Source organism: Marmota marmota, unplaced genomic scaffold (genome assembly GCF_001458135.2).
Source record: "Marmota marmota marmota unplaced genomic scaffold, marMar, whole genome shotgun sequence".
In the NCBI taxonomy this organism is placed as follows: domain Eukaryota; kingdom Metazoa; phylum Chordata; class Mammalia; order Rodentia; family Sciuridae; genus Marmota; species Marmota marmota.
In genome coordinates, this window is record NW_025999869.1 from 3013 (window position 1) to 18080 (window position 15068).

At 44.4% G+C, this 15068-nt stretch overlaps 1 protein-coding gene across 1 annotated transcript; it reads left to right on the forward strand.

The window, feature by feature from the left end:
• The first annotated feature begins 8284 nt into the window (after positions 1-8284).
• On the forward strand, positions 8285-9217 carry LOC107147934 (olfactory receptor 14A16-like). Its single transcript, XM_015492531.1, has one exon. The coding sequence runs from the start codon at positions 8285-8287 to the stop codon at positions 9215-9217; it is 933 nt and encodes a 310-aa protein (XP_015348017.1).
• Positions 9218-15068: the final 5851 nt, after the last annotated feature.

Sequence of the window (15068 nt, forward strand, 5' to 3'; positions counted from 1 at the left end):
GATTTTGTATCATGTACTTTCCTGAATTTATTTATTAGTTCTAAATTTTTTGGTGCCTTTGAAATGTTCTACATATAAATTATGTTATCCACAAATAGAAATCATTTTATATCTTTCTTTTTGATTGGGATGACTTTTATTCCTTTTTATTTTCTGATACTTCTTCCTAGTTCTTCCAGTACTCTGGGAGGTAGAGCTGTGAGAGTGGGATTCCCTGTGCTGTAATGCAGTATCCAGCCTTATGTTAAAGTCTTTAATACAGTTGAGTTGGTACATCAAGGAAGTGCTGGGAATTTTCAGTGCTATTCTGCATGTAGAAATCTGGTTGTCCATATACCACTCTTAATCCTCATACTAATATTTCAGAACTTGTTTGTATTATAACTGCATTTTTAAAAGGGGTTTTGGTTTGTTTGTTTGTTTAGTGGTGCTGGGGATTGAACCAAGGGCTTTGTGCATGTAAGGCAAACATTTAATCTACTGAGGTATATCCCTAGTCCCTGAAAGAAAAAAAAAAGTTTTGAATGCTGTCATGCATTTCACTTTCTATTAATACAAATGTGTCTTTTCACATATTTCTACATGTATAACATTCTTCTGTTATTTTTTTTTTGTTTTGATGTTCATTCACTTTAGGCTTGTGAAGCCCTGATGTCCTCTTTATCTATTTCCTTATGATATATGTCTTCTCTCAAATAAGACCAAAGAACATTTTATATTTTAAAATAATATATTAATCCAATTGTTTATAAGGTGTTTTAAATATACTTTTATATATTAGGATTGTGTTTGACTTTATATTATTTATTCTTCTTTTGTGTGTGCATTTTTTGTGCATTATAATTTTGCGTTCTAATGGGACACATTGTTACATATTCACACATGCACACACTATAACAATATAATTGGCCAATATCATTCCTCAGTACTTCCCTTTTTCCTCCCCTTCTCCCTCCCCATGCAAACTTTACTGATCTCATTTCTATTTTTAGGAGACTCCCCATCTTTTCTGTCTACTTCCACTTATACACTTGACCTTCTGAGTTTGACTTATTTTACTTAACATAATGATCTCAAGTTTCATTCATTTTCCTACAAATAACACAATTTCATTGTTCTTAGTGGCTGAGTAAAACATCATTGTATACATACAACACATTTTCTTTATCCATTCTTCCATGGATGGACACCTAGGCTGGTTCCATAGTTGGAAGCTGTTTTGAATCGTGCTGCTATAAACATGGATCTGCATGTATCCCTATAGTCTGATGACTTTAATTCTTTATAAATACTGGGGAGTGGTATAGTTAGGTCAAATGGTGGCTCCATGCCCAGTCTTTCATGGAACCTCCATACCGACTCCCATAGTTGTTATACTAATTTACAGTCCCACCAACAGTGTAAAAGTGTTCCTTTCCTCACTTCCTCTCCAACATTTATTATTATTTGAACTCTGCATGATTCCTCTGTGTATCTCACCTACAGGAATATCTTTATGTCACTTGAACATCTCTATCAGTTTTCTTAATGCTCAAGTCTTCAACTACCTATGTGTGGAATACCTTTCCATTCAACTGTGCCTACTGTGACTTCTTTCTGCAGTATTTTGTAATTTTCTGTACACAAGCCTGTCACCTCCTTGTCCAAGTTAATTCCTGAATGTTTTATTGTCATGTCCTTGATTAATAGAGTTGCTTCCTTGGGGTCCATTTACAGACCCCACCTAAGTGGTTTGAAGCCCAGCTGAACCTATTGACTTTGGCCTGAGTGAAGCCAGCCTTTCTCATGTTGCTGTGGAGATGAGGCAGCTGGTTTCCCATCTCACTGAGCCCAAATCCAACACCCCCACAGCTGCTGGCCAGCTCTATACAGTGAGATATACAAGTGCTCCCTTTGCTGAGTTTTCTTTACATTAGCCAGTTCCCTGAGAAAGACTACAAATAATGCCTGTGGACCTTGATGAAGGCAGAGTCCCATGGTTTCTCTCCCCAAACTTAACTCTTTCTCCCTGTCACCTCCAACTCTCAGTTGTCACCTCTGACATCTCTGGGACATGAGCGTAGGAGAACAGTACATTTCTTCTGTGTAGTGCGCTGGGCTTTTGCTTCCTCCTCTTCCCTCTGTCTGACACACCTGAACCTGATGTTCTCCAGTCAGAGCTCCTCCAGGGAGTGCCCACCTTGGCCTCTGGCCACTATCAAGAGAGAGACCTCAAATCCACATTGGAAGGAAATCAGAGCAAAAGACAATCGTGTTTATTCTTTTTGTTGCTACTACCAATGGATTGTTTTCTTTATCTCTTCCAATTGCTCATAGTTATGTTATAGAAATCACTGTCTTATTTCTATGGTTTTGTATTCTGCATCTTAGCTGCACTCATTTATTAATTATAGCAGTTTATTGGGAAAACTTCATGATTTTTTTAAACAGATAAGATCATGCTATTGGTAAATTAAGATAATTTTGTCAGTTATTTTGTTAGATGTCTTTTATTTATTTTTATTTAATTCATTATTCTGGCTGTGACATACAGTTCTTCATTAAATGAAAGTAGTGAAAGTAGGAAATTTTTCTTGTTCTGATATTAGAAAGAAACTTTCAGACATTCATCATTGGTCATTGTCTTTGCTTTGAAATTTACTGTAAGACTCTGACTGTTCAGAGGTAGTATCCTTCTTATTATTCCTGCTATTCAAATTCTTTCCCTGTTCCTATTGTTTCCCTAAGTGGATTCCCATTTCCTTCAATTTCCAGTTTAATAGCCTATCATGAAACTATACTGAGTTTTACAGAGTGCCTCTTCACCACCAGGGGAGAGGATCATCAGTGATTTTTCTCCCTTATTCCTGCTAGCATGTATTGTGACATGATAGATTATGTTTGTGTATGGGCATTGAAACTCTTGCATTTAGGGATAAGTGCCTGTTATTTATGCTGTGTAACACTTTCCATGTGCTTTTAAACTATGAAGCATATTATTAAGCATACCTCAATGTTTTATGAGTACAATTTAGTTATTCCTATGTTGGGTTTATTATGACATAGTCATACAAGCATGGAACATAATTTACTCTAATCCAGTCCCCAGTGCCTCCTCTTTCCCTCCTCTCCTCCCTCCCTCATTCCCCTTCCTCTCCTCTTCTGATGCTCCTTCTATATATGTATCTTTTAAATTGATCTTCATAGATACCCATAAAGGTAGAATTCACTGATATACTCATATATATAGACAGGACAATTTGATCAATTCATTCCACCATTTTTCTCTTTTCCCCATCCTTCTTCCCTTTTCCTCATCCCCTTTCCTCTATTCCACTGATTTCCCTGCTTTGTTGATGGGATTCCTAATTTTTTTTTCCTAATTCTGCTCTTCCACACATGAGGGAAAGCACTCAACCCTTGATTTCTGAGTCTGTCTTCTTCACTTAGCATGATGTTCACTAGTTCCATCCATTTACCTGAAAGGGCCATGATCTCATTCCTCTTTATGGCTGAGTCAAACCCACTGTGTGTTTGTACTGTATTTTCTTAATCCATCATCTACTGACAGGCTTCTGGGCTAGACAGAGCCATTTATTGTAGGACAACAGAGGTATTTATACATTCCACACAGCTTATCTAATTAACATAAACTAGATACAGCAGTCAACCAATAAGGAATCTCCACACTTAATGGCTCGCTGGCATTACTTCACAAACCACTCCCTCTGGCAAAATGCCAGGCGCCATCCTGACTTGTTTACAGACTCTAACACTAAACTCACCTCCTGGCAGCCCACAGGGTGTCTAGACAGAGTGGAGGAGACCCCTGGGGCCATCTGACGCCAGATCCTGGACTTGATATACTGCATGTGGGTCAGGAACAGAAAGCTGGGATGTGAAGTCTGTTTTCAAGACGAGAGGCATGCTGCGGAGGAGCACAGTTACCAGGTCACTTCTTCAAACTTTTTTATGGCTGGGCACACAGGTGGCCTGCCACGCAGGAGGCTGAGGCAGAAGAATGCAAGTTGGAAGCCTGGGCATTGCAGAGACCCTGTCTCAAAGTCAAAATCAGAAAGGATGGGGGAAGCAACTCAGTGATAGAGTGTCTCTCTATTCAATTTCAGGAAAAAAGAGCTGTTCTTGAAGGCATCTGGGGGCAGGTAAGTTATGGACACTGAGAGGCCTGTGGAGCCTGGCCACCTGCATTCAGGTCCTGTTCCGGCTATGTGAGGTGGGCTGTGTACTCAGATTTCCTGCAAGGCACTCCCTCCCTGTTATAAAGATGTAAGTATTATGTATAAATACCACTGCAAATTGCATATTTATAAAAATATGTACTTTATCATGTGGCATATTACAGGTAGATCTTAGCATAGATATAAGTTATAGTAACACTTGGAAAGACTCCGATTATGGCTGGTAGAGGTTAAGCACTCAGGATCTCAGTTTCCCAGTAGTGAATTTCTCCTTTGGCGAGCCTTCCACAATGCAGACCTTCCCAAGTCCCCTTACTCTGAAGAAAAGGAGCAGCAGCCATCACAGGGAGCTCAGAGTCCAGGAGGGTGAGCTCCATAAACTGGACACATCCTCCTCACATGGACCTTAGGAGTCAATTTCTGAGTTACTCATATTGAAGAGGGGAACAGTAGACATTAAAATTATTTTGGAGCCCAGAAATATTTTCAGAAACTTCCAAAAATATAAGAAGCCTCCACATCGTTTCAATTAGAATCCACTTTAGCTGGTCTTTCTGAATTGATTCAATTATAATATTTCCTGAATATGTTGGGTGATCAAAGATGGGTGGGTGTGTGCATGCTTCCAAAGGCACTGTGGGGTCTTCCTGTCCACTGGGAGCCCAGCCAGAGAAGCCAGGGGCACCAGCCCTGGGCAGGCTGTGGGTGCTTCCAGGGACAGAGGAGGGCTTTCCCCAAGCACATCCTTCTAACTGCACATCAGCAATGCCAGGATGTTCTTAGCAGGAGCCATGACGTTTTGTTTTATGTTATGTTAATCAAGGCAGCATGGAAAAATCACATGTGCACCCAAAGCTGCTGCTCACCCTCCCTGAGGCGAGGACACTCTGCAGCCCTGCTCCTCTGTCTCCCATTAGCACAGGAGTCTCCTACAGCCCTGGGCCTGGGACAGCTAGGTCGGGAAGAGGGAGGCAGTGGGAAAGAGGCAGAGACACCATGAGGCCAGCAGGGACTGTCCCTCTCACTCCCTCCCAGTTTGGGAGCAAATGGGAGAATTTCATCCCCAGGGCTCTGCAGCCAGCTCTCTGTTCTGCCCTCTGTTCTCCCTCACCTGTTGAAGAGCACATCTGACCTTCCATGAATTTTTTCCTCCTTATTTTGTGCTTTCTCTTTCTCTCTCACACCTGGTGTGACCCTGTCCTGCCAACCTCTTGGGATGGCGCCCTCGTGTGCTCTTAAAAGTAGCATCCTCACTTGGTTCCCTGTCCCTCAAACTCCCAGCTGGCAAGTTGCTGAATGTGGACAGCAGCTGTGCGAGGGATGAGCCTCTCTGCAGCCCTGCAGCAGGCCCTGGTGCCCTTGCTGAGGCAGGACAGGTGAGAACTCCTCTCTCAGCCTCCGCTCCTTCTCGCCAGCTCCCACCTCCTCCTCCAGCACCTCTCAGACCTCCGCCTCAGCACATACCCCGGAGGAGCAGAGCTTGAAGGATCTTCCCCTTTCCTCTGCTCTCTACACCAGATCCTCTTTGTTTCCTCCCAACTCATGACACACTGGCTGCCTGCCCTTGCCTGGCCCCCTGGGTGCCACGATACATGCTTATTCCAGGTACTGTTTAGGAAATTATTCTATTACCACTTATCGGAGAATTAAAATGTAATTCCCACGTAGTTGTTTTGAGACAAGTGACTGGATCTCCAGAAGGAATAGGGGCTCTTGCTGAGAATTTATTTTTACAGCTGGAAACGACAGAGTAAGTCTGTGTTTACTCAGGAGACAGAAGAAAAGTGGAAAGTGATGGGTACAAATATTTTTAAGAAAAAAAAATGAGAAGGTCTCCAGTAAAAGCCTCAGCACCAGCAGGCACCACGTCAATCTGAGTGGGCATCAGCACTCCTGCCCTGGGTCCGTCCCAGGGTTTATGATTCAGTAGATCTGGGAGGCAGGAGGCAAAAAGTCTTTTAGTGCAGAAGTTTTATCAAGAACAAAACAAAAAGCTTGGTGTGAATGATTAACAGCATTTTTCAGGAAAAACATTATTGGCATTCACCAAATAAGCACTGGGTTAGGAACTGGTCAAGAGGGAGCCCTGGAGTGGCTGCTAGCCCTCACACAGGGATCCTGCCTAGGTTGGCTCCTCAGAACACACCTGGAAACATGGATGTTAAACTCACTTTGCAAAACAGCATCAGTGTCCCCAGTGCAATCTGCACTACAGCTCTGTGAAGGAGAGGGCCTTTCCTCCTCTGAGACATGGGAAGGAACAGAAAAGCAAACCAGAAGAGAGAGAGCGCTTGGTGGAGACATGCAGGTGTTTCCTACCCTCAGCCTGGTGACAAGCAGCCCACCTCCACTGACAGGTGAGGCTGGAAGGCTGTGGCACCCAGACTGACCCAAAGGGGAAAACAGAACCAGCAGGCGGTTCTGAACAGAAGGGGGAAATTGGTGCCCCAACTGCCTAGGATTCACTGCAGTGTAGCCTGAAAGACAAGGGCACCCACTTTGAGGATTTTGGAGAGGATAAGAAGGCCTGTGTGTGCAAGAAATTAGTGTGGATATTACAGTAAACAGATCAGTGCTACCGAGCAGCAGGGTTTAGTAAACTATGACATGACAAAAAAATGAAGAGCATCTTTGCATTTCTCTTGTCTGTCTCTGATGTATTATTCCCCTAAGATCTATCAAGTATTTTCATGAAGTATGGCTGTGAATATTAGGAATTGCTATCCAGGTAAGTGCTGAATAAGATACATAGATAGATAGATAGATAGATGATAGATAGATAGATAGATAGATAGATAGATAGATAGATAGATAGATAGTAAAATCAAGACTCTCATGTGAATATAAAACAAGCACAGGCTATGGAACCCAGAATGAATTCCTCCTGACTGTGTCTTCCTGCCCTTCCTGCCTCTTTGGGCCCACTCCTCCCCACTCTTCCCTGTCTCAGTGACACTATTCCACTCTCCTCTCCATGAGGTCAGTGTTACAGTTTTCACAAATAGTTGAGAACGTGTGGTGTTGTCTTCCTGTGTCTAGTAGGGTGACCTTAGCCTTCAACAGTCTGTAACATATTTCAAAATACTGAGAAGAGTCTAAATGTTACCACCCAACACATGGAAGTGATTCGTGTTGGAGAGAAGCAAATGCTGGTTACTAAATCATTACATATCACTCATACTGTGCCCCAAGATATGCACAGATACTGTATGTCAATAAAAAGTGCAGGATAAAATTTGGTCTAGCTCATTAAATAAGGAGGGACTGGCAAGACATCACAAGTGGTTCAGAGGAGAAATCAAAGTGTCATACTCAAGGCAAATGGAGCAGGATGGGGTTTACAGAGGGATGTGAATGACATGGTCCACAGAGCAGCAACCTACTGCACTACATGAAAATTTGAATCAGTTTTGTTTCTATGAACAAGAATGATCTTCATAGTTGACAATATCCTAAAACCTCCAGCACTGTAATGTAGCTCAAAGTAATAAAATGCAACTAGACACAACACTCAGTATTTTTTCTATTGTTTTCACATTTTCAATGTTTTTCTGACTTTGCCATAATGAAGGAAGGCTGAATCCATATGGAAGTAGTATGGGTTAAAGACCTTCTTGTTCACAAACTGTTAGATATTTTATGTGCATTATTCACTTGGATCAGAGACCAGGTGGAAAAACTTACACTGTAAATTGAGGGAAATGATGTTTGGATAATTTATTTGGGGTCTCAGTGTTAATAAGTGCCTCAATGAAAATTTGTATTTGCGACTGATGGCTCCAAAGCCCATGCCTCTTCTATTTTAGTGTCAAGTATGTGACGTTTGAGTCAGGTATGGATCGTAGACCTTCGTGCAGATTAGATGACAGCCTCATGATTTGGACTAGGCTGACCTCCCTCTTCCATCATGCACACAGTGTGGACACGGTGCTCAAATAGCCTCATGGAGGCTTGCTGGTGTCAGTTTCAGGTCATCTCACATTTCCTGATCCATGCACGGGTGAGTGAGAGGCAGGGAATCAGGAAAACACAAAAGTGAAGCCTTTGGGTGAAGCCTGAGCTCACTCTCTCTATTTTTCATAGTAAATGCTGGGACATCCAGAGAGATGGAAAACCTCACCTCTGGGAGCTCCTTCCTCCTCATGGGCTTCTCTAACATCTGGGAGCTCCAGATCCTGCATGCTGCGCTCTTTCTGATGGCTTACCTGGCCGCCCTCCTTGGGAACCTCCTCATCATCACCCTCATCACCAAGGACCATGGGCTGCACACCCCCATGTACTTCTTCCTAAAGAACTTGTCCTTCCTGGATCTGTGCCTCATCTCCATCACTGTTCCCAAATCCATCACAAACTCTCTGACAAATTGCAACACCATTTCATTCCCTGGGTGTGTTTCCCAGGTATTTTTCTTCTTCCTCTTTGCCACAACGGAAGTAGCCCTACTCACAGTCATGTCCTATGACCGCTACGTGGCCATCTGTCACCCGCTCAGGTATGAGATCCTCATGAGCCATGGAGCTTGTATGCAGATGGCAGCCTACTCCTGGGTCAGTGGAGGTGTCAATGCAATCCTGCACACAGCGGCTACCTTCTCCGTACCCAGGTGTAGGTCTCCTGATGTTCACCAGTTCTTCTGTGACGTCCCACAGCTGCTGGCCCTGGCCTGCTCCTACAACATTGGGGAGCTAACGGTCATTGGACTGAGCCTGCTGTTGGACTTTGGCTGCTTTGTGTTCATGGATATTTCTTACATTCACATCTTCTCCGCTGTGCTGAAGATGCCCTCTAGAGTGGGTAGGTCCAAAGCCTTCTCCACGTGCCTGCCTCACCTCCTTGTGGTGACTCTATTCCTCTCTTCTGGCTTTTTTGCCTATTTACGGCCCCTGCCGCAATCTCCATCAACCCTGGACTTGCTAGTTTCAGTATTCTATACTGTAGTGCCACCCACTGTGAACCCCCTCATCTACAGTCTGAGGAACAAGGATATGAAGGTGGCGCAGAGGAAGCTGCTTGTGAACAGGCATCCTCCTTCCAGTTAGAAGGGTTGATCTCACAACATCACCATCTTTTGCCCTCTGACTTAATCACCTGCACCTCTGTAACATATTTGGCCATGATTTTGGACATTTACAGTAAGGAGCTGATGAGAATCAGGTCGTACTCATTACAGTGACACTGAGAAGCATCTCTGTGCCCAGGTCAAATGGGTGGGGACTGAGGCCTCTGCTGGTGAGTGGACTGAGGTATGCTGGCCTTTCTCTTGTCATCCCAGTGGAGCTCCTTGGTCTGTGACAAGTGGCACTGGACAGGATGGTGGGACACAGAGATAGAGAAGGCCTCTCCCAGGCAAAGTGTGGTGGTCCCTGGCAAGGGTGGGGTCTGGAACATCATGTTGATGATGTAATTTATTACCATCCTAAAGGGACTGTGTTGGAGTTGGCTACAGGGACATGAGGATGTAGGACATGGCCAAGCTAAAATGCCAGTTAAAACCCCTGATTTTATGTCTAGTGAAGGTCACCTTCTTTGGTCTCCCAGCCCCGATCCATGCTGGTTTCTGCATAGTTGGTGTGGTAGCAGTCTCAAGAGAGGAGACAGACATTAAAATTCAAATTTCCTATATATCAATACATATGCCTATAGAAATATCCAAAGGAGGCTTTGGGTCCAAGAAAGAAAATCAACAAACCAGAGACTTCACAACAGATGTGGTGAAGGAAGGCCACTGTACTTTTTTGAAAACAGGGATGTCTGAGCTTTTCTTTCAGGGATGAAGAGGCATGAATCTGTAGGGGAGGAAGGCAGACCAGAAAGACCAAAGTGTGAGCAGAGGCTGGAGGACAAGAAGGCCCACACAGCAGAGACAGGAGAGGAAGAGAGCCAGGTCTCCTGGGGGAACTGCAGTGAGCTTGTCTTCAAAGATTGCCAGGATTGCTGAGGGAAGAGGCTTGGGGGCCCCAGGTGCGGAGAGCACCATGGACCAGCTGCTGCCCTTAGGGAAAGCTCCACAGGCCTTTCAACCCCAGGTCGCAGAGATAGCCACCCAAGGGAAAGTCGGATGCTTGTCACCCCTGCTGGAACCTCCTCTCCGACCTGATGCCTGAGTGAGCACGCCTTCCTCCACTGGTCCAGAGATGGTCCGTGTGATTCTTCCTCCTCGGATCCCTTCAAAGGGTCACTTTGTCCAGTCAGATGCCTCTGGGCACTGCCAGCTGCTGCTTCTGGGCAGTTACTTTGGTTGTCATTTGACATTTCACAAAGCTTTTGACTTCCTCCTTAGACTGTGTTATTCTTGCGGTTTACCCACATCTGCAGAGTCCTGTGCCGTAGGCATTTGGCACGTGTTTTCATAACAAGTAAATTATTAACACATATGATCCACATCCTTTATTTTCTCACAAAATTTTGTATTGCCTCTGTTTTAAAAGTTTTTAATGTCTTGTTCACAATGTCAATCTTGGGTGTATTCTTGTGGAACAGAGTTTTGTTTTGTTTTGTTTTGTTTTGTTTTGTTTTTAAGATAGTGGGCAGTCTGAAAGTTTCAAATTCCTTTGAGAAAACAAGTCAAAACCTATACATTGCTAAAATTAAAATTGCTTTAAAGTGCATTTACAGAGTCAATTTAATTCTCAACAGTCTGAGTCTAAAAATGTTCCTACAATTGCCATGAGGTTCCTTCTAATTTGTTCTGGGAGAAATGGACCATAATAACCCTTCTGCAATAGCTCTAACCAAAGTACAAGTAGCTTTATAGTGGGCAGCTGAATTTCCACAGGGACAAGTGATAGATATGTGAAATTCTATGACTAAAAAATGTTCATACATTTCTTTAAAGAATGCTTTGCGAGATTGGCTCATTCTCAAGTGTTTGGTGTGTGTCACACAGATGCTAGCATTTGAGAGGATCCCCAGGACTCACAGATACCCATCATATCTCCATGTATGACATTTTTCTTTTATAGTTGTGCCTCTTTTTCCTTCAAAACCAAGTAAACCTCAATTTTGTGTGTATTGAAATTGTCGGGGATTTGCACATTCAGGGTAGTTTTCCTGGAAACTTGTGAATATGTTGCTATCTATGGGAAAAGACTTTGCAGATATGATTTAGGTAGAAGACCTTGAGATTGACCATCCTAGATGAAGAAGGTTGGCCCAAATTCTCTACATAAACCTTCAAAGCAGCAAGTATTTCCCACCTGCAGTCTGAGAAGCACAGAGATGACAGCATAACCTACCAATACTGGCCTTTGAAGATAAGCAAGGAGCCCATGATCCAAGGAATGTGGGAAGCCTCTAGAAACTGAAGGAGAAAAGAGTTTGTCTTCTGGGACATACAGAAAGGAAGGTAGCCCTACTGATACCAGTTAAAAAAAAAAAAACTATTCTAAAAGCCTTTTTAGGACCATTGAGAGGTGTAAAGACTATCCCATCCAGGGAGATAGATCAGGCCCAACTTTCAATAAGGGGAGGATAAGTGAGGTTTATAGCCCAAAGGAGGTGGGCATGGAGCAGTTCTGTGCATAGAAAATTACTGGGATGAAATATCAGTGGTCGGGGGATTCTTGTTGGCCCAAGGGAAGATGATCTTTGCTTAAGACAGGCAGGGTGACAAGCTACCAAGGGTTGAGGATGAGAAATTTATATACACAATGGAATATTACTTAGCATTAAAAGAAAATAAAATTATGGCATTTGCAGGTAAATGGATGGAGTTGGAGACTATCATTCTAAGCGAAGTAAGCCAATCCCAAAAAAACAAAACCAAAGGCCACTCACTGATAAGTGGATGCTGAACCATATGGGGGGCGAGTGCATGGGAAAAATGGAGGAACTTTGGGCAAAATGGAGGAGCATGCGGAGGGGGCATGGGTACAGGAATGATGGTAGAATGAGATGGACATCATTACCCTAGGGACATGGATGACTGCACATATAGTGCTACATTATATACAACCAGAGATGTGAAAAGTTGTGCTCCAATTGTGTACAATGAATCAAAATGTTGTCATACATATTAATTCAAATTAATTAATTAATTAATTTTAAAAATGACAGTATTAGAGGAAAAAAATGGGGAAAACTGGCGTGCAAGAGTAAGTGCAAGAGTAACATTGATTTTTAATATATAACAATATTTATAGCACTATTAATTTAAAAACTGATGACTTGTTAGCATAAGTTAATGTGGTGACCCTAATGATAAGCAAATATCTAACAGTTCTAACCATTTGAGATTTCTGACCAGATATTGAAAAAAATAAAACTTCAAATCTCTGGGGAAAAGAATTTTAAAAAGTGAGAAGATAACAGGAGGAGTTGAGTTCTCTCTGTGCAGACTCAGCAGCAGAATTCTTGGGAAACCTGGGCTCTCCAGTTGTGCCAAGGATGGGCCCAGTCAAGGAAAGGGCCATGGAAGCGGAACAGAGACCGGTCAAAGAGATCACCTATGACACCTTCTTCATTGTTCAGAAGGGGGAACACACATCTTCTTTTTCTAAAGAAGATGGGCTGAAGATGTAATTCAGTGGTAGAACGCTTGCCTAGCACGCATGAGGCACTGGGTTCGAGCCTCAGCACCACATAAAAATAAAAATAGACGTATCCATATACAACTAAAAAATATTTTTTAAAAAAGAAGAAAGACTTTCTTATTACAACAACATAAGATCATTTATTATTTGGCCTCCTTTGGTTCATCAAGCATCTGGTGACCCATTTGTCGAGACTTGGCAGTAGAGGACATTTGCTGAATGTTATGTTTTAGAAATGAACTCTCCCCTCAAAGCTCATGTGCAAGGTAATGCAAGGAATTTCACAGGTGAATGACTAGATTATGAGAGGTGCTACCTAATTGGTGGATTAATCCACTGATATGGATTACCTGTAGTAACTATAGGCAGGTGGGGTGTGGCTGGAGGATGCACCTTTGGGGTTTATATTTTGTTCCTAGTGAGCAAGGCATGCTTTCTCTCTCTCTGCTCCCAGTTCCCCGAGGAAGCCTCTGCCCAGATCTTTTCGTCTTTTCTCCCAGAGCCCCCTCGGCTTTCTCACCCCTTTCCCACAACCTCCTCACATGCTGTGACGACCACATTCCCCATGCCCTAACCTCCTGGGAGTCCAGGAGTTCCTCAGAGGCAAAGGCTGCTTACTCACATGAGTGAATTTGAGATGGAGCAAGGGAGTGTGGCCTATGGACATCCTTGGGCCACCTCTCCCAGGCTATGTTCCTGACACCATTTCCACCAAGATTGATATTTGCCTGGTGAGCAGCAGGGGGCACTGTGGCTCTTCCCAGGGTCTGTGCACTGGGGCTGCTGCTGCTGTGCAACCCTCCCAAATCCCCAGGGCTGGGTATGGGTGCCTGCCTCTGCTGACAGGGACTCACCAGCTGTGCCCCTCTGGACTGGATAGTCTCCTGCTCACAGTTGTGCAAGGTCCCAGCAGCTGCTCCTCCTTGGCCTTCCCATGGGCAAGCTGAAGAACTAACCCCCAGCACCCTGTGTGTAGACACTCAGTCTCAGCATGGAGCAGAGTTCACCAAGAGTGGAAATCAATTGGCATGCCCAGCCCCTCTTCTTTCAGGCCATTGGGGAAAATAAGACAGACTTCAGCCAAGCAGCCCTGCTCTGGGGCTCCAGGGGGCTGATTCCACCATGGCCTGGACTCCTTCTTCCTGTGCTCCTCTTACACTGACAAGTAGGGACAGGCCTCAGAGACAGGGACAGGCTCAGCCTCTGTCAGACCTCTGCCTCAGACCACCAAGCAGTTTATCTCTGGCCTCCATTCCATCACTCCTGAGTGTCTGTACAGGTCCCTCCCCAGCCTGTGCCAGCCCATCACCTTTGAGTGTCTATCTGCGGGTCTCTTCCCATTCTCTACTGGTCTATCACCCCTGGGTGTCTGTCTGCAGGTCCCTCTCCAGCCTGTGCTGGTCCAGTACCCCTGAGATCTGCAGGTCCCTCCCCAGCATGTGCTGCCCATCACCCCTGAGTGACTGTCTGCAAGTCCCCCCAACACAAGCCTGTGCTAGCCCATCACCCTGAGGTCTGCAGGGCCCTCTCCAGCCTGAGCTGGCTCACCCCTCCTCCCCCTCTGCATCCCCTGGAGCATGGGCCAGACTTGCCTGCACCCGAGCAGTGGCCTCAGTCCTGGTGACTGAAGGACATGCAGGTTCCAACAGAAGCCACAGAGCCCTCCCAGGTACCTCTTCAACTACACACATGCAGACAAGGCACTTCTCTGGATCCAAAGATGTGCAGGTGAGCTCAGGTGTTGTGTCGACCTCTGGGCTCTAGATGGAGGATGAGGCCACTGTTCCTGTAGCCCTCCAAGCTGTGCTCCTAGGATGTCATGGTGCTCCAGAGCCATGGGGCAGTGGGACCAGCTGCCCCGCACTCTCCTGGTCTGCTGCAGGCAGCCCTCAGTGGGCTCTAAGGAGGTGATTTCTGTGTCACATTAGACCCTGATTTCCTTGGCAGAGTAGATCTGATAACTTCACAGTCCTTTAGCTCAAAATGTGGACTGTTCTATCACCAGCACCTGCCTGATTCCAAACTTCACAGGCAGGAATTTCATCCTTGGAGATCAAAATCTCCTAATGGACACTTTGGGAGTAAAACAAAAAGAAGTGATTCCACCTACTCCACAATCAGCCTTGAGAAATGACCCCAAAAGTCCTCTAAGTGCTTCAACTGGTTTTAGGGAAAAAAAAAAGTCAACATGAAGAAAGAAACTGTTTCCTAGAAATAAGCCACCAGCAAGTCAAAAATAAGCCTGTGTTCTCTCCAGTGTATGTCCTTGTCACCTTTGTTGGGAGCCACTTGGCTGTCCCTGTGGGCTTGGTTCTGCAACTCAGTTCTGTTCTACTGATCTGTGTACCGTCTGGTTGGC